At 43.6% G+C, this 19,600-nt stretch overlaps 1 protein-coding gene across 5 annotated transcripts in view; it reads right to left on the bottom strand.

Moving 5' to 3' along the window:
- Stim1 (stromal interaction molecule 1) overlaps positions 1–11,904 on the bottom strand; it is a 170,165-nt gene extending 158,261 nt beyond the window's left edge. For 2 of the 5 annotated variants that reach the window (XM_076939275.1, XM_034502763.2), the window contains exon 1: positions 11,172–11,447. In XM_076939275.1, coding sequence (XP_076795390.1) covers positions 11,172–11,310 — 139 coding nt within the window. In that variant the 5' untranslated portion in view covers positions 11,311–11,447. Of the gene's footprint in view, positions 1–11,171 lie in introns of all 5 variants that reach the window. The other 3 variants (XM_034502745.2, XM_076939265.1, XM_034502754.2) reach the window with 3 other exon arrangements.
- Between the last annotated feature and the right edge of the window lie 7,696 nt (positions 11,905–19,600).

The following is a 19,600-nucleotide window of genomic DNA, read 5'->3' as shown; positions in this document are numbered from 1 at the left end:
TAGTTTGTCTGAACTCTGTAGACCAGGCTGGACTCAAACTCACAAAGATCCACGTATCTCTACCTTCACACCCAACCCAGAGTAAGTTTTTCATGTCAATGTATAAGTTACTTTAATCCTCCTGTACATTCATGTCTAGAAGCCAAGTTGTAGTAGTGAAGACTTCAACAAGTTGTTGGGAAACAGGACCAGAGCCTAGGATAAAAATCTAGTTAGGACTGGGCTTGAGGAAAGCAAAGAGAAAGGGAAGCACCATGCCAAAGCAAAGAAGTCATTATGAACTAACAAACATGATACCAAAGGCAATACAAAGTTTCTAGGAGGAAAGGCCAAGGAGGTGGCTCAGCAGATTAAAAGCACTTGCCATGTAAGCCTAATGACCCAAGTTTAGTCTCCAAAACTCTAGTGGAAATAACTTCTGAAAGTTTTCCTCTGGCCTCCACTTGGGTGGGAATTTCTGTGAATTTGAGACCAGTCTGGTCTACTATAGACCTGACTAGTTCCAGGACAACCAGAGATACACAGTAAAACTCTACTTTTAAAGAAAAAGAAAAAAGATTCTACGAAGTTCAGGGCAAAGAGGCAAAGGTCTATAATCCCACATTTTGGAAGTAGACACAGAAAGACTGAGAGTTCAAAGCCATTCTGAGCTATACCAGACCCTGTGTCAAAAAAGAAAGACAGACATACAGATAGACAGATTCTAGGAGATAAACAAAAGAAGTGAAGGAAAATCCAAAAGGCTATAGCACCAGGAAAGCACTGTTCCAAGAGCATCCCTCTTGAGTGACACCAGAGGCGTGCCTAAAGACAGCTCCAATGATCCCTGCCGTTCTGGTCTTCACACTCTGTGCGATCCATTAGTGAATATGGGCTGAGCTTAGTGACTTTCTCCTAACAATTATGGAAGAAGTGATAGCATAACAATTCTAAAGCTACACAATAAAAAGACTGAGCCTTTTTATCCTGGGTATCCTCTACCATGCCCCTTCTCTCATCACTTATTCTAGGAGAAAGAAGCCAGCTCTCATGTCCTAAGACTGCTCAATAGAGAAGTACATGTGACAAGAGACCAAAGCCTGCCAAAAGCAACGTAAATTTTCTTGAAAGCACACAAGCCCTATTTGCGCCTTTAGCCTTAGTCAACAGCTTTATTGTAACCTCAAGAAAGGCCACAACCCACGACCAGGTTATTCTATACCCAGATTCCTGAGATGCAGAAACAAAGAAATAAAAATGCTTATTTTAAGACTTGAAATTTTGTCATGATTTGCTATGCATCAATAAATAACCAACACAATCGAGGACCAAACCCATTTGCCAACTATTTCAAGACTGCAGGTGGCCTTAAGAAAGTGGTTATAGCCAGAAAAAAAAAAAAAAAAAAAAAAAAAAAAGGAAGAAATCAAGCCAGATCGAAAGTCAAATTTTATTTTATTAACCATTTTCTTAAGGCAAAAATAAACCTGAAATAAAAGCTTGTTTCCAATGTACCCAGAGTCTACATCTCAAGAAAGACAGCAGATGCAACTACCCTTAGAGATACTCACAGAGTCTCAATGAAGTTTTTAGGGCCCACATAAACCCAAAGGCTGAGAAGACCCAAAATAGCTCACATCGTGCTGTAGATTACCAAGCTCCAAAGTTCTCAATTTTTAGGACAAATAAAAGATCCAGGGCAAAGAGAAATGACAACCTCTTCACTAACAGCTTCTAAACAGCTAGTAAAGAAAGGGACTAGACCCTTAAACCCCTAATTTTGTGATGTGGCCAACTGTGACATTTTTGAAAACCAAACTCAATCATCCCACTTTGTCTAGGCATCTATCTAGCTCTGCCCCTCACTTCCCAACTCTCCCTCCTCTCAGCAGAGTCCTCTATGGAATTAGCTTTTTCCTTACCACGCTTTACTCTTTGTCCCCCTTGGGTTTTTGAGACAGGGTTCCTCTGTGTAGCCCTTGACTGTCCTGGAACTCACTCTGTAGACCAGGCTGACCTTCAACTCACAGAGATCTTCCTGCCTCTGCCTCATGTGTGCTGAGATTAAAGGCCTGTGCCACCACCACCCAGCCACTCTTCACCCTTATTTCTTTTCCTTTACCAATGCTGGGAATCAAACCAAGGGCCTTGTATACTCTAGATATCCCAGATACTCTTAACTGTTTTCTTTTGGAATTTATATTATAAGAGCCTGGTCTCTTTAAAATCTTACACATATGGACTGTCCAAATGGCTCAACCAGTAAAAGACACACATGCCTGGCAACCTAAGTTTGACCCCTGGAACCTATATGTCTTAGGTTGTTTCTATTGCTATGACAAAACACCATGACCAAAATCAACCTGGGGAGGAAAGGGTTTATGTGGCTCACTAGTTAGAGTCCATCAAGGAAAAGCCAAGGCAGGAACTGAGGCAAAGACCATGGAAGAACAAGGCTTACTAGCTTGTTCCTTATGGATTATTTAGCCAGCTTTCTTCAACAACCCAGGACCTCTTGCCCAGGGATGGCATCTCCCACAGTGATCTGGGCCCTCCCACATCAATAAAAATGCACCACAGATTTATCTATAAGCAATATAATAGAGGTATTTTCTCAATTAAGGTTCCTCTTCCCAGATGACTCTAGCTTGTGTCAAGTTGACAAAAAAACTAACAAGGCCACCACTTGAAGGCAGGAGAGAATTTATTACTGAAGGTTGTCCTCTAACCTCAGACACATGTACCACCTCCCTCAACACACACATACATCATGATCGCACACATAGTAAATTAATTAGTTAACACTTCTTCTAAGTAAAATGAATTTATTGGTCCCAAACTGATCTGGAGTTGAATATTTTTTTCACTTTTTATTGTATTAGTGCAACTGTAACTGTGTGTGTGTGTGTGTGTGTGTGTGTGTAACTGTTATAGCATTCATGTGAACTGTTATAGCATTCATGTGGAGGTCAGAGGACAACTTCAGGATTCGTTTCAATCCTTGTGTTAAGTTCCAGGGACTGAACTCAGGTCATCAGGCTGGTGTAGCGAGAGCTTTTACCCACTGACCATCTCATCAGTCTTTTATTTTACTTTTGAAAAACAATTACAAAACTTATTTATCAACAACCTGTAGTGAATATGAAATTCTAAAAGACTGAGCTTTCTAAATAAGTGAGGCTTATTTCTTTAAGCAACCCACTCCAAGGAAAATATTTTCCAATGTTCAAGTACCTAGCAAACTGCAGTAGAATCCAAACTACTTAACAAAATGTAATTCAAATGCACAGACCTTATAATATGTATAGAATGTCATATACCAAGCCTGTGTTAAGAACTGTAATTGTTGCCTCATTTATCCCAAACTAGTTTCAAAGTCCTTACATAGCTGAAGATGACCTTTCTCTACTTCCTAAGTTATGGGATTACAGATATGAGCCACCATGACCAGTTTACTCAGTGCTAGAGATTAAAACCCAGGGCCTCATGCTTGCTAGGCAAGTACTCTAACAACTAAGCCAATCCCCAATACATTGTAATGAATGGTTATACTCTTCAAACACCTTGGACAATATAACTATAGCAAGACTATAGCAGACAGAGGTTCTGAGTACCAAACTGGCATGAATTCACACTTTGGAGCTCACCAATGAGTAATGTTTTTGGAAAAAAAAAAAAAAAACAAAACAGCATGAGCCCAGATTCCCAGTTACTGTATTGAAACTATCCTTTTTAGCTATATGCTCTAGAAAGCAAGTTGTCGGCTACAAATTCTTGAAAATAGCAAAAATTAGGGTAAATAAAAGATTAAGAAGGAATCTGAGCCGGGCGGTGGTGGCGCACACCTTTAATCCCAGCACTTGGGAGGCAGAGGCAGGCGGATTTCTGAGTTCGAGGCCAGCCTGGTCTACAGAGTGAGTTCCAGGACAGCCAACTATACAGAGAAACCCTGTCTCGAAAAACCAAAAAAAAAAAAAAAAAAAAGAAGGAATCTGAATTTAAATAAAACTTAATACAAAGTGCCTTGAGTAAACAGTACTACTCCAAAAGCTGAGAAAAGGCCCAAACATGAGACATTTGAAAGAAGGAATATGATCTCACGTGAACAGTCCCTGATTACTGCTTTTCCAACAAACTTCAACAGTGGGTAGGTTAACACAATAAAAACAATAAAGTACAACCACTCCTATATCCCTTCACAAAGATCCCAGGGGAAAAAATATATATACAAAGTATTATGTCGATATCAGAAAGTCATATAAAGTGCCCTTGACTTAATAAAGAAAACTCTGTATTGTTACTAGTTTATATTTGTGTATATGTGAATATTTTATATTTTGTTATCTTAGGGTTTCATATTTTTTATAAGCAATAACAAAAAACCAAACCCATAGTAAGCTAACTTTGAAATCTTTTTTCTCCCCAAGAGCCTGACAGCCAGGGCTGCTGGGTTTCCTGAGAATCATTTCCCACAGATAGAAATGTACCACAACATGCTCATGAAGTCACTCTGCAATGTGTCTCAAAGGCCACCATCAGGAAACCAAAGGCTCCATAGAGGACTTAGAGCCCAAGTTCTCTGAAGACCTAGGAAACCATTGCCTTTAAGGAGGCCTCATTCCTTCTGGCCAAACATGCCATGGATGTTAGAGAATTCATTCTGAAAACAAAGCAAGATTCTAACTTTTTTTAAGATTTATTTTTAATCATGTGTATGTGAATATGTAGAGATGAATACAGAATATGAGTATGAGTTGTCCAGAAGCAATGAATACCCTCTACCTGGAATTATAGGCAGTTATAGGCAGTTATGAGGCACCTAATATGGGTGCTAGGAAGCAAACTCTGGTCCTCTAACCAAACAGCATACACTCTTAACTGCTGAGCCATCCCTCTAGCCCATGGCCTCAAACTTTTGATGACAGATGCCTTTGTCTCCTAAATGCCTGGGATCATAGGCATACATCATCACACTCAGCCTACATTATCATTTTCAATATTCTCTTACTGCAAGTTCGTATTTCTTTTAAATATATGTGTATACGTAATATATATGTGCAATCAACCACAATATTAACAGTACCTATAATTTTTTTCACCAACCAAAATCATGGATATTCTCACATCGTATTACACTGTTGCAAAGAACTAAAAATAGTATTTATAAATTCATCATTACTTTAAAATTATGATAATTATGAAAACCAGCAATAGGTCACACATGACTGCATTCTTCCTATCTACAGGTGCTCACATGAAGCAGCTAGCCAACAATGAAGCACCTGTCTAATTACCAAGCCACCCGACAGTGAGATCCCATATGTGAATTGGCTGCCCAGACATCCAGAATACCCTTTCCTGTAACCCTCCTTGGTCACCTTAGGTTAGTATAGCCTACACAGATCTCTCTTCCTTTGCCTACACAGTGTATACCGTTAGAATATGAACTTGGTTAAATCTATTCATGATGTTATATTTAATATTACCTAAATAAATCCAGGCATGGTGGCACAAACATACTTGTAACTCAAGTAATCCCAAGCACTTGGGAGATAGAGGCTGGAAAACCAGGAGCTCAAAATTATCTTCGTTACACAGTAAGCTCAAGGCCCCAGCCTAGGCTTCATGAAATTCTGCCTCAAAAAAAATTAGACTCAGGCTCATTGGATAGTTTCTTCTATAGTAGAAGCAAGCAGTATAATATAATAATTTAAAAGAACATAATAGTAACAGTTATTATTCTGACTTACACACTGAATAACTAAGTCAGGATCTTTGGCTCAAATATTCTAGTCTAGTTTCTCTACCAATAACCTACTATGAAATTTATATTTAATGCCTCTCTGGGTATGAGTTTCCTTATATATAAAAACAAGTAGGTTGAACTACTTAATGTTTCCATCTCTTAACTTTTAAATTAAGCAACCACTTTTTATCCCCGAGATCTGAGAAAAACTGTGGGGGAACTGTAAAGCCTCCCGCAACTCTCCCAGGCAGGGTTAGTCACCTGGTCCTCAGGAGTTCCCACGGCTGTATGTATGTATATATGTATGTATGCATGTATGTACGTATGTATCTGCTATACACCCTCACTGTGACTTTTTCAAGATAACTTACAAGCTGAGGTAGTGCTAAGGAAAAGAGTCAGAGTCCTGAATTCAAGCACTGGTGCTTTTTATTCTCTGTGTGACACTGGGAAAGTTAATTAACCTCTCTCATTTAATTTCCTGCACTATAAAACAAGGATAACATCTATCAGAGAAGCTGCTTGTAATAATTAAATGAAATAAAAGCCCATAATGAGCCAGAAGTAGTGGCGCATGCCTTTAATCCTAGCACTTGGGAGGTGGAAGCAGGTGGATCTCTGTGAGTTCAAGGCCGCCAAGTCTAAACAGCAAGTTCTAGGCCAGAGTTCCACAATGATTGTTATCATTATTGCTGATATTACTGTATCACATTCCATCCTGTTTGACAATAGGTTCTAGCTTTAACTATGCCTCTAGCCCCTTCTCCTGTTTGTACTGTCCTCCATTCCACTTTTCACAAGACAATGTTTTTATTTATGTGCTTATTAACTGTCTCCCCAGCAAGAGTATAACTTCTATGAAGAAAGAAGACAACTCTTTCATTCATCCTTAAATCCCCACAGAAAACATACACAGTATGACCCAGAGCAGTCACTCAAACACTTGTTGAATAAACAACACATGAGCTGGCACTGTTCAATGTTTGCTGAATCAATTAACCTAGCTAAAGGTGACTGTCAAAGCTAAGGCCTGGAAGTAAATATGTCCTGGCTGCCCCAGGATAGTGTGTCCCTCTTGCCAGCCCCTGGTATTAGCGTCAACCAAGCCCCACCCACCTGCTCTTGGCTCCAGCCCTGTTCTAGGAGCCACCCTCAGCTAAAATTAGCATAGCTACCAAGATGGCCAGGCCATTTATAGCCTTGGAGGCAGCAGCAACTAATTGGGTGGGCTGGCTGGCTTCTGACCTGCCACTCCAAAGAAGCTGATTGAGAAGACAGCCTGCACTCTCCATAGATGCCTATCCTCCAAAACTTTATTCAAGCTAAACCAGTTTCTGATTAGAAACCCTCAAAACCATCTAACATAGCAGTCACAACTTCAGACTCAACCTGAGGTCTCTCACTTTTCTACATTCTGTAGAAAACATTTGCGTTTCTGCAAGCAATGACCCTAGAGTCTATAGATTCCTGATACTCATTCTGAGTCAACTTTAAAAAAATGTAACACAGCCATAGACAGATCTCTACTGAGAAAATGACTTACTACAACTGGGTATTCAGGTATTTTTTAAGACAAAAACTGACAGGAATGTTCCATCCACTACCTAAAGAGAGCACTGCAAGCTCAGGGTTCAGAGGAAATTCTGTTTGTTTGGTTGATGAGTGAGGTGGTTGGTTTTGGTGTTAAATGAAGATCAAATCCAGGATATCATGCATGCAAGACAGGTACTATCAACTAAGCTACCAATATAACCTCAGCTCCCGTGGTCAGAGTTTGGCTTTTAGTTGTTTTTTTTTGTTTTTTGTTTTTGTTTTTTTTTTTGTCTCTTTTTTTTTCAGACTTATTTTTATTTTATGTGTATGAGTGTTTTACCTGCATGTATTTATGTGCACCAAGTGCATGCTGGGTGCTCTCAAAGGTTATAAGAGGGCAGCAGAGCCCCTAGAACTGGAGTTAAGGATGGTTGTGAGCCACCATGTACATGCTGAAAACAGAACTCAGATTCTCTGCAGAAGCAGCAACAAGTGTTCTTAACAGCTGGGTCGTCTCTCCAAACCCTGGTCAAGATTTTAATAGTGTTTGTTGTATGCACAGAAAACATGAAAAGTCGCCGGGCGGTGGTGGCGCACACCTTTAATGCCAGCACTTGGGAGGCAGAGGCAGAGGCAGGCGGATTTTTGAGTTGGAGGCCAGCCTGGTCTACAGAGTGAGTTCCAGGACAACCAGGACTACACAGAGAAACCCTGTCTCGAAAAACAAAACAAAAAAAACAACAACAACAAAAAAAAAAAAAAAACCATGAAAAGTCATTAACTATTTCTTTCTTTTTTTTCTAAGTGATGCTGAAAATGGAACCCAGGACTTTCCATAAACTAATGAAGCACTCTACCACTAAGCTACACCCTTAATGCACCATAAACATTTTTGAGACAGTCCTCTCTATGTATTCCTAATAGCCTGAAACTCACTGTGTAAACCAGGCTGGTTTAGAACTCACATAAATCCACCTGCCTCTACCTCTGCCTCCTGAGTGCTGGAACTATAATCATGTGCCATCATACCTGGCCACCTTAAGGATTTTAGCAAAATCCTTAGAATTAAATCTTATGACAGATTAAAAGGCAATATACATCCAAAATTGGAGAGAGGGGGGATTCTTTTATCAGCACCTCTCCAGAAGAGGAACAACAACAAAAAAGCACTCCTTTTCTTAGATCTCAGACACAAAGTCACCAAAGCCTACCTAACTGCCAAGAGGAGAGCAACATTTTCTAGGCCCCACCTAGCACTCCTTTAACAGGACAGGAACTGAGAAGATGGAAGAAGTCCAGGACTTAAGATCAGAACACCTGTTTCAAATACCAAGCAAAGAACCCAGTCCTACTCTCTCAGTCCCTCAGTCTCCCTCTCTAGTGTGTGTGGGGGGGGGGGGGTACACATGTGCACACTGTGTATGTGTGAGCACATATGCCATGATGTACATACGGAGGTCAGAGGACAACTTTACAGGGTCAATTCTCTCTTTGAATCTTACTTGGTCCCAGGGATTGAGTTTAGGTCACCAGATATACACAGGCAGAACCTTTACTTGCTGAGCCATCTTGATAGCCCAAGGCATTTACTCATGTGTAAAAATAAGGATGTATTATCTTTCCCTGCATTTTAATAGGGATATTTTGAGGCTTTGCGGAATAAGTCATGTAACTGTAAAATGCAAGCTGTACAAAACATACAAATTTACCAGTTATGTTGAATCTTGCTGAGAAAAATAGTGGCTAGCCAGGTATGGTGTCTTATGGCCTGTAGTCCAGCCTTTGAATAGTAGAGGCAGGAAGATCAAGAGTTCAAGACCAGCTTCAGCTACATTTTAAGTTTAAGGCCAACCTAGGCTACTGAAGACCCTATGTCTAAAGAAAGAAAAAGACAGGGAGAGAGAGACAGAGGGGTGGGGAAGAGGAAGAGGGAGAGAGGAATAAAGAACTATATAGAAGAGGTAACTTTAACAGCAAGTAGAACTCATGTGTTCTGCCAACACAGAGGGCTTGGAAAGACTGCAAGAGTTCCTGGCTATATCAATGGTTTCTCCCCAAACCCTTTACAGAATCTAGGGTATAAGCCACTTCTTTGGGAAAAAAAAAAAAAAAAAGTCCCTGCCTGAGCCAAAGTTCCATAGTGACCCAAGGAGACACACTACCAAAACAATACAGGTAGGAAGGACACCCACATTCCCACAAAAATGACAGGCATTCCTAACACACAGAGTCTCTGAGACTTTCCTCCCGGGAATATAAATACTACAACAATGGAAGCCAATTTCTGAACTAAGAGGAAATAAAGATAAAAAGAGAGGCCTTTATGGCATAATCTGAATTGTCAGTCCACTAAAATAGGATGTAGGAGGAACGTCTCCATAAACTCGTCATGAGGTATTCCTGAGGAATGCTGGAATGCTTCTCTACCTTAGGACACACACACACACACCAGTCAACTTCGTAAAGGCCTGCTAATGTCTGAGACTAGAAGTTGAATCCTTTTAGTTTAGATCTGACATACAAATCAGCTCTCAGAGATTGATTTTATGGCATACACACATAGTCTGAAGTGAAAACAAGATGATAAATTATTAATTATACACCAGCATGTCTGTCACTGGGACTGCAGAAATGTTACTCAGTGTTACTTCACAGTTCAACCATTTTTTCCCCCAAATAGCCCAATGGGAGGAAAAAACATTTAAGCTAAGTTTCAGAGGTCTAGGAGATTTCCTATGGAGATACAGGAATGACCAATCCTAAAAGCAACAGTCCTAACTCCATGCTTGTACAAGGGACAGTCCTGGTCTCATCTACAAATTAGCCCTTGAAACACCTAAAATTTCAGACAACCAAGTCAAGAAAGCTGAAAGAGGGCAGCCCAAGAAAAAGTCTACCACTAATGCAATCCATAAAACACTTCACCTGCCATGATTTATATTCTTTACCTACTTGTATCAGCAGATACCCACTGAGACATCCCCTCACTGAGCTTGCCTATCTTCAAAGACCCCAGCTATTCTTCTGCCCCCAACCCTTCAGGCTATATATTCTGAGGCAGATCATTCTGACAGGGTGTGAGAAACAGAAAAAGAGAACTGGTGAGCTTCTAAGCTTTGTGTAAACTAATTGTATTTTTAAAAGGTTCCTTTCTACTGAAAAAGTATTGGCCCACAGCTACTGCTGCTGAACAAAGCCCGGCAAGTATACAGGGAAAATAAGGACAGATTAAACATAATAACATGGAATCCTTACTCTCATCAGTCAGAAGAAACGGATTAAGTCAACAAGTGGTCCCAGGATTTTTTATTACCGAGAAGTCAAGAAAGGGCCATTTAAGTCCCTAGTGGTAAAGAGGATTCCATCTAAGGACTTGCTTTGATATTTCACATGAGCACAACCAAAAGACAGATTTCCTAAGGGAAAAGGGGGACTACGATTCTCACGGTGGTTAGAACTGAAAGGCACACCTGAACAGCAAGCTGTAGAAAAACCGACCCAGCCCTGCCCTAATCTTCCCTGCCCATCCCGAGAGGCCTCAACCCACCACTGCCACCCACCCCCTTATACTTCAAGTGATAAAACTGACTAAAAGCAATGTTAACATCTGAGAAGGCCACTCCTCCAGACAAGAAGTCCTGAATGGGGCCTCAACCTTACTGATCTAAAAAGTCAAGGTGTCCCCAAGAGGCTTCTCACTACTATCGGAAGGAGGGATAAGGGAAGTTGCTCAGGGGAAATACTAACATTAGGCATGACTACTACACCAAAGAACTTCTTGGACTACTGAGACTACACAGTGCTATGGTGTATCTCACATGTACGGAGATTCCAACTTGCCCACTTGGGGCCACTCAGTTTTGAGTCAATCAAACCCCCAGCCCAGTCCAACCCGCTGCAAGGCCTTCTTTACCTGCTTCGGTAGACTCCTCAGAAGTCGTCCCAGAGCTAGCTCCTGTATTCTTTTCACTGTGACTATGGCTGAGACTCTGCCCCTGATGCAGAAGGAGCCCCCAAAGAAGCCACAGGGCAAGACGGGCGCACACATCCATGACGGTGGGTCTCAGTCAACATGCGCCTGCTGTAGACACCTTTGGATCCCAGAAGCAAATCCCAGAGTCAGAGAGTGCAGCCGACGGCTCCAGAGCAAGATGCCCTCCCGGCGCCGCAGCTGTCCAGCCACCTGCGGGCTTACCTCCTCCGACAACCGAAGGTCAAGTGCCCCAAGTTTGGACGCAGAAGGATCCGGAGTCTCGGGTCCAACTGTGGGTCCACCCGGGCTGCGGCGGCGGCCTGAGCTCTAGCTGCTTCCGGAGAGTTTGAGCAGGGTGGCTGCGGGGCCGCTGTCAGCTCCGCAGCCTGCAGCACCCCTGAGGGAGGAGGCGGGCAGAATCTCCCGCCCGCACTGAGGTGGGGGAGGGAGAGAAGGGAGGAGAGAAGGGGGGCACCTGACCTCGCCCCGCGGACCAGCGGTGAGCCTCAGCAGCTATGGCTTCGGCGTATGACCTACAGGCCCCAGCAGACTCGGATGTCTCTGGGATCCTAAGACTCCTAGGCCGAGGTCAGAGCCCCGGCCCGGTCCTGTACCTCTGCGGCTCCTGGTGCCCCGGTGCAGCAGGCGGAGGCGCACGGGCCAGGCCCGGGACAGCAGCTCCCGGGAGGGCGGGAGGGCGGCGCGGGGCGGGCCCGAAGTGGCCGGGGGCGTGCTCTACCGCCGGCCCGCCCCGCGCCGCCCGGCCCCCAGCGAAGGCCGGACCCGCCCCAGAGCCCGGCTTATCCCGGAATAACCTGTTGGAGACCGCCCGCCAGAGCCCCCCGCAACTGGCGGGGTCTCTTGGGGACCCGGCCTGCGCTGGTGGTCGTCAGGACCGCGGCCCCGCGATGAGGATGGAGCTTCGGCCTCTGCCGTGCGTACCCCAGCCTCCAGCTCTAACGCCCGCCCTCAGGCGGGCCCCTGACACGCAGTTGCTCAGGTAACTCGGGCCTGCGGCGGCGGCGACTACTGCCCGATCCGGATCTCCGGGCCGCAGCACTGCTCTCCGGGCTCCACTGTAAAGCCAGGTTGAACAGAAATCCCGCACTAGGATGACAGACCCGGAGCAGCCTAAGGTGACTATGGTCCCGCTAGGTTTGGCCCAGGGGTGCGCTCCCAGCCCCCAACTCCCGACTCTCAGGCTCCGCCCTTTCGACGCGCCTCGCAGCCAATCGGCTTCCGCCTCTCTGCGGCTCAAGAACCCGCGCCTCCGGTCTCCCGTACGCAGCGGTCCCTGGTGGCCACATCTAAGTACTGCAAAAAGGACTAGTTCCTAGGTGCCCTGATCCTTTCTATAGGGTTACTAAGAGGAAGGGAGGAGCCCCTAGCCAAGCCCTTTAGAGGCTACAAGTGTTTAAAGAAATTGTTCCAAAAAGCATAATGAAATGTCCATCCCACTGTAGGTAAAATTTCACCTGTACGTAACCTACAAGGTCTATCTACTTTCCCAACACCCCTTCCTGCTCCTGATCTACATCAGATGCCCCTGTGTAGCTCTTGCAACCCACCCCTCATGCCCCATCCTCTTGAGGTTTATGGGGTAAAGCCTGTGGCCGGTTCCTCCCATCGCATTCGCCTATCTCTCTGATTCCATCAGAGGAGATGGTAGCGACTTGAGAATAAGTGCCCCCAAAACAGAGAACGCCGCCCAGACTTCCTTTAACAAAGCCTATACTTCCTGTTCTCTTCTTAAGCTTACTGTCAGCAGATCTTTACCGAAACCTCCATGCCCTGCCCTTGTCCTTGGCACCGGAGGCAGGAGACTGGATTAGGCCCAGTCCCTCTTCTGACAGTGATAAACCAGCTCCTGTTATGAGTGAGCCCTTTGAAGACCAGAACACGGATTTGCCTAACAGCTGCCTGGCTTAAGGGTTAGGCTGTTGATATAAAAATACATGTTGGACGTCATCTACTATCACTGTCTCCACTCTGTTAATCTCCCATCACACTGGCCATTTTTTGCTTTCGTGTGTGTGTGTGTGTGTGTGTGTGTGTGTGTATACTTTTACAATATAATGGATCAAACCCAGAACTTCAGACACCCTAAACAAGTGCTCTATGCACCACACTAAACACAGACCTTCAGGAAGTTCCAAACACATCAAACAGGCTTCAGAGCATTTGTGTCTGCTGTTTCTTCTACCGGAAACCTTCCTCACCCTACTCCCCCACCCACTCCCAATCAATAAACTTAACCTCTTGTTACTCTAGATATTGGTGAATAACTCCTTAGAAGGGCCAACCTAAGGCTGACAAGATGGTTCAGTGAGTTAAGGAGCTCACCACGAAAGCCAGACAAACTGAATTCCAGTCCCAGAAGCCACATTGTGGGAGAAGAGAAATGACTCCCACAAGTTCTTGTCTAACCTCCACATGTGCCAAAAATAAATGTAAAAAACTTTTTAAAGAAATTGCTACCCATCAGGCATGGTGATGAACACCTTTAGTCCCAGCAGTTGGAAGACAGAGGCAGGTAGATCTGCATGAGTTGGAGGCCAGCCTGGTCTACAGAGTGAGTTCCAGGACAGCCAGGGCTACTCAGAGAAGCCTTGTCTTAAAGAAAGACAGACAGGAAGGAAGAAGAGAGGGAGGAGAGAGAGAAGGAGGAAGGGAGGGAGGGAGGGAGGGAAGAAGGGAAGGAGGGAAAGAGAGAGGAAGGAAAAGGAACTACTATCTGTATCACCCTTCACAATCAGAGTTAGGCCATAAATATATCTATCCCTCCCACTATAGTGTGGTTGTGAGTTTTCAGAGGTTTCTGAGATATATACCTACACATAATAAATACTTAGTAAAAGCTCACTGGTAAGAATTAGTTCATTTGATCATGCAAATATTTATTGAGTGACAGCTATATGCTGGAAAATTGGCCAGAACAAAAGGCAAGCCCCTGACCTAGATTCTATGAGACCTATGTTCTGAGCCAGCTCTCAAATTCAGGTGACAAAATGAACAAGTAGGCAATATGACTGAGTCTTAGGTAGGAGTGATAGGGGCGGGACTACAGATTGGAAATCAGGCAGGAAGGTGGACATATTATCAACAGATTGTCACCAAAAAAGGATAGAGACCTTTTGAGATTCAGACCCAGGACAAACAGCTGAGATGCATATTTAACATTCCAAAGTGGACCTGGCTTCCAGGTTCTCCCAGCATCTCTCAGTGCCTACCTGACATAGGACTCCTTCTGCCCCAACTTTCCAGCCCAGGGGCTGGGCTTCCCCTCCACCAAAAGCTCTTTCCTATAAGATGCAGATATTTTGATCGCTCTAGCTCTCCTTCTCAATCTCACTCCCTGCATTTTTCTCTCTCCCTGCATGTGTATGCTCTTTCTCTTCCCCCTTTCCTCTGCCCCTCTCCCCAAGGCGACTTCTCTGGCCTTGTTCCATGGGACCAGTGAACCCACCTGAGAGTGGCTTCCCAATAAACCTGCTTTTATGTACGTAAATTCGGCTTGAATAGGCTCATTTCACTGGCAGAGAATAACTTATCAAGGAGCTGGAGAAGTGGCTCAGCAGCTAAGAGTGCATGAGCTCTGTCAGAGGACCCATAGCAGGTCTCTCATAACCACCTGAATGCGAAGCTCCAGGAAGATCTAGTGCCCTCTTCTGCCCTCCATCACACACACACACACACACACACACACACACCCTGCAGACACACACATAACTGAAAATAATCTCAGAGCTCTGAGAGAGCTGAGTTACAGCTTAGAGGAACAGGCTTGCCTCCCATGCCAAGGCCCTGGCTTCAATTCTGAGCACAGCAAAAAATAATTATTTTTTTTTTTAATTGGCATTGTACAACACAAACTTACAGAGTAGAAAAGGGCTGGAAATATAGCTTATGAGTATTTGCCAGCAAACACAAGGCTCTGGGTTTGATCCCTAGCACCCAACACACACACACACACACACACACACACACACACGGCAGGGGATAAAATATGTAATGCAGTGGTATACAGCACATTCGTCACTTGTGTGAATACTTGACTTCAATACTCAGTATCACGAAAATCAGCAACCTTGTATAGGCTGCATAAAATACACCTATAGCCTAATGTTAACCACTCTGGCCTTGTTTAAGGCCTAAGCCACTCCAGTTTGGTTAAGAAGACAAGCATGAAAGAGCAAAGAAATGCATCTTTGACAAAGTTTCTCTCAGAAGTAACCAGATCACCACTCCACGATCTCTACGGGAGTGGAAGTGCACCAGCTTGACACAGAAAGCTTTGGTCTTGCTGGGCCTAGTGGAGCAAGCCTGTAATCCCAGCTCTCGGGGAGCTCAGGAAATGAGATCACTTATTCAAGGCCTGTCCTGACTATAAAGGAAGCTGTGGTTCAAAGCCAGGCATGACAATTTAGCCCATGTCTCAAAATAAAATGTAAAGGGCTGGAGAGATGTATGAAGGTACTTGACTCTTGCAAAAAACTGGAGATTATTTCTGCACCCACAGCTCCCAACCACCTATGACTCCAGCTCTAGGGGATCCAATGCCCTCTTCTGGCTTCTTCACATATCTACGTGCATATGATGTACATTCATACACACGTACGTGTAAGTTTTTTTAAATTAAAAAGAAAAAGTAATGAGGCTGAAGAGATGGCTCAGTGGTTAGGAGCACTCACTTCTGTTCTGAAGGTCCTGAGTTCAATTCCCGGACACACATGGCAGCTCATAGCTGTCTGAAGCCATCTTATGTGTGGATGTACATGCAAACATAGTAGCTATATACATAAAATACATTTAAAGAAAAGTAAAATGAGAACTAGGAATATAACTCAGTTGTAGAGTGCCCAGCTAGTGTGTGTGAGGTTATGAATTCAATTCCATAAATAGTAAGATAGATAGACAGATAGATAGATAGATAGATAGAACTCAAAACCTCACACATACTATGTGTGTGTTTGTGTGTGTACATGCCATATATACACACACATACACACACACACACACACACACACGTGTGTGTGTGTGTGTGTGTGTGTGTGTGTGGTCTTGGTCTTAGAGGCAAGAAACCAGGGTCAGTCACTTACCAATTTACACTGTAACTGTAGTTCCAGGAAATCTAATGCCCTCTTCTGAACGCCATGGTCACCAACCACACATAGGGTTCACAGACATACATGCAGGCAAAACACACAAAACAAAATGAATAAATCTAATAAAAATGTTTTAGGACTAGAGAGATGGATCAGTGGTTGGGAGCACTGGCTGCTCTTCCAGAGGACCTGAGTTCAATTCCCAGCACCTACACAGCAGCCCAAAACTGTCCATAACTCCAATTCCAGGAGATATAACTTGCTCACACAAATGCACATAAAATAAAAATTTTTTGGGGGGGGTTTTAAGACAGGGTTTTTCTGTGTAGCCCTGGCTGCCCTGGAACTCATTCTGTAGACCAGGCTGGCCTCGAACTCAGAAATCTGCCTGCCTCTGCCTCCCAAGTGCTGGGACTAAAGGCATGCGCCACCACTGCCCGGCATAAAATTTTTTTAAAAAACTAAAACTAGGGGCTGGGGGGCATGGCTCTCAGTTGGTAGTGCTTGCCTATCATTAATGAAGCTGTGGGCTCAATCTTTACTTCATAAAACCAAATGAGATATGCAGCTGTAATCCCAGCTCTCAGAGTGGGGTGGGGGTGGAGGTAGGAGGGTTAGGAATGTCAAAATCAGGTTTAACTAGGTAGTGAGGCCAGCCTTAACTACAAAAAAAAACATGTCAAGAAAAATAAAAACAAAACAACCTTTAAATACATTTGGCAAATGATTTTTTAAAAATAATAGCTGAATTGCCAAATGAGTTTGTGATAGTTTGTATTTGCTCAGCCCAGGGAGTGGCACGTTTGCAAGGTGTGGCCCTGTTGGAATAGGTGTGTCACTGTGGGTGTGGGCTATAATACCCTCATCCTAGCTGTCTAGAAGTGAGTATTCTGCTAGCAGCCTTCAGATGAAGATGCAGAACTCTCAGCTTAGACTGCACCATGCCTCCCTGGACACTGTCATGCTCCTGCCTTGATGATACTGGACTGAATCTCTAAACCTGTAAGGCAGCCCCAATTAAATGTTGTCCTTTATTAAGTCTTGCCTTGGTCATGGTGTCTGTTCACAGCAGTGAAACCCTAACTAAGACAGTGTTTGTATCCAAAATAAAAGCAAGGTCTAAAAGAAATATTTGTACACCAATGTTTGCAGTCATGTTATTTAAAACAGCTACAAAGTGAAATAACACAAGTCTACATGGACGGATGAAGGGATAAACAAAGTGCAGCACTGCTGGGCAGCCTTAAGAAAGAAAAGAAAAGGAATAAAGTGCTGGCAGTCAGATAAAGGTGGCTTTCTTGGTGCTCGCTGCCAAGCCTGATGAACTGAGTTCAAATCCCCAGTTTCCACATGGTGGAAGGAGTGAACCAACTTATACAAGTTGTTCTCTGACCTCCACATGTACACCATCACACACACACACACACACACACACACACACATACACACACAAATAAAACTTTAAAAAACAGAAATTCTAACACACCCTATATTGCTAGAACTTTGTAACAATGTTAGTAAAAACCAAGCATGAAAGAGAAGGACATGATTCCATGTATACAGACAGTTTTCCGAGAGTCATCAAATCCCCAGAAACAGAAGGGTGGTTGCTAAAGCAGAAGAGGGGGTATGAGTTGTTAAGCACGTTTTAGTTTTGCAAGAGGAAGAGTGTGGCAATTAGTTGTGGCACTGTGTGAACGTATGATGCTTAGCACGGCTGAACTGTACAAATGATGAAGAGGTTGAGGGTGAAGGGAGAGAGCACTTGCCTAGGAAGCACAAGGCCCTGGGTTCAATCAAACCAAGGTGCCATGGTATCCATGGTCATGGCTAAGGCAGGAGGACTGCTTGAGCCCAGGATTTTGAGACCAGCCTAGAAGCATAAGGAGGCCCACATCTCAAAATCAAATTAAAGACTAAGAGTTTTTGTTGCAATATTTTTGTTTTGTTTTGCTTTGCTTTGCTTTTTTGAGACAGGGGTTTCTCTGTAGCCCTGGCTGTTCTGGAGCTTGCTCTCTAAACCAGGCTGGTCTTGAACTCAGAGGTCTGTCTGCCTCTGCCGCCCAAGTGCTGGGATTAAAGGCATGGGCCATCATGCCTGGTATGTTATGATTTTTGTAATTACTGTAATTTTTTTTTAATCCTGAAATTAGGTTACTCCGAAATGCTTTGAGGTCTCCAAAGATTGCAGTAATGTATTCGGCTGTTCTCAGAATACATTCTTCAGTCACACAGAAACATACTTTGGTGTAGGGTAGAGAACATGGATTTAAGTTTTTGTATTATAGGGTTTTTTTTTAATTGGTAAGGTTTTTTTGTTTTTTTGTTGTTGTTGTTGTTTTGTTTTTTGTTTGTTTGTTTTGGTTTTTCGAGACAGGGTTTCTCTGTGTAGCCCTGGCTGTCCTGGAACTCACTCTGTAGACCAGGCTGGCCTCAGAAATCGAACTGCCTCTGCCTCCCAAGTGCTGGGATTAAAGGTGTGTGCCACCACTGCCCTGCTATTTCTTTCTTTTTTACAGTGGATAAAATTCCACTGTATATATGTTCAAAAATGTTTAAGACATCAGGTGGTGATACTCGATGTAATATCATCACTTTAGAGATGTGAACAAAGGAGGATCAGGAGCACAAACCCATTCTTAGCTTCTTACAGAGCCATTTAAAAGGCCAGCCTGGGTATATGAAATACTGTCTCAATAAAAAATAAAAGACATCTGGGTAAAGTTCAGTGGTGGAGGCATTTGCCGGGCGTGCATTCCCAGCAATGTGGACAGCACCCACAACACACACACACATATACACACACACCTTTTAGATCTGCTTAGAAAGGTTTAGCAATCCTTGTCTGGAATGCTGTAGTAGTGGCGCTCCCTGGTGTCCAAAATAAAGAGTACATGTTCAGACTGTGTAGTTTGGCTTCTCCAAATAGAATCATCTTCCCTTCCAGAATTACTTCCTGAATTTTTTTTAAAAAAGATTTATTTATTTTATATGTGTGAGTACACCGTCACTGTCTTCAGACACACTTCAGAGGGCATTGGATCCCATTACAGATGATTGTGAGCCACCATGTGGTTGCTGGGTATTGAACTTGGAAGAGCAGTCACTGCTCTTAATCACTGAGCCATCTCTCCAGCCAGAATCTTTTTCTTTTTTAAAAAGATTTGATTTGCTTGTATGTATGTGTTTCTCTCTGTGTGTGTGTGCCACATGTATGTGGATGCCTGCAGAAGCCAAAAAAGGACATCAGATCCCTGGAGCTGT

Source organism: Arvicanthis niloticus, chromosome 1 (assembly GCF_011762505.2).
Source record: "Arvicanthis niloticus isolate mArvNil1 chromosome 1, mArvNil1.pat.X, whole genome shotgun sequence".
NCBI lineage: Eukaryota > Metazoa > Chordata > Mammalia > Rodentia > Muridae > Arvicanthis > Arvicanthis niloticus.
The sequence above is the reverse complement of the archived record's forward strand: the minus strand, read 5'-3'. Positions and strand labels throughout refer to the sequence as shown.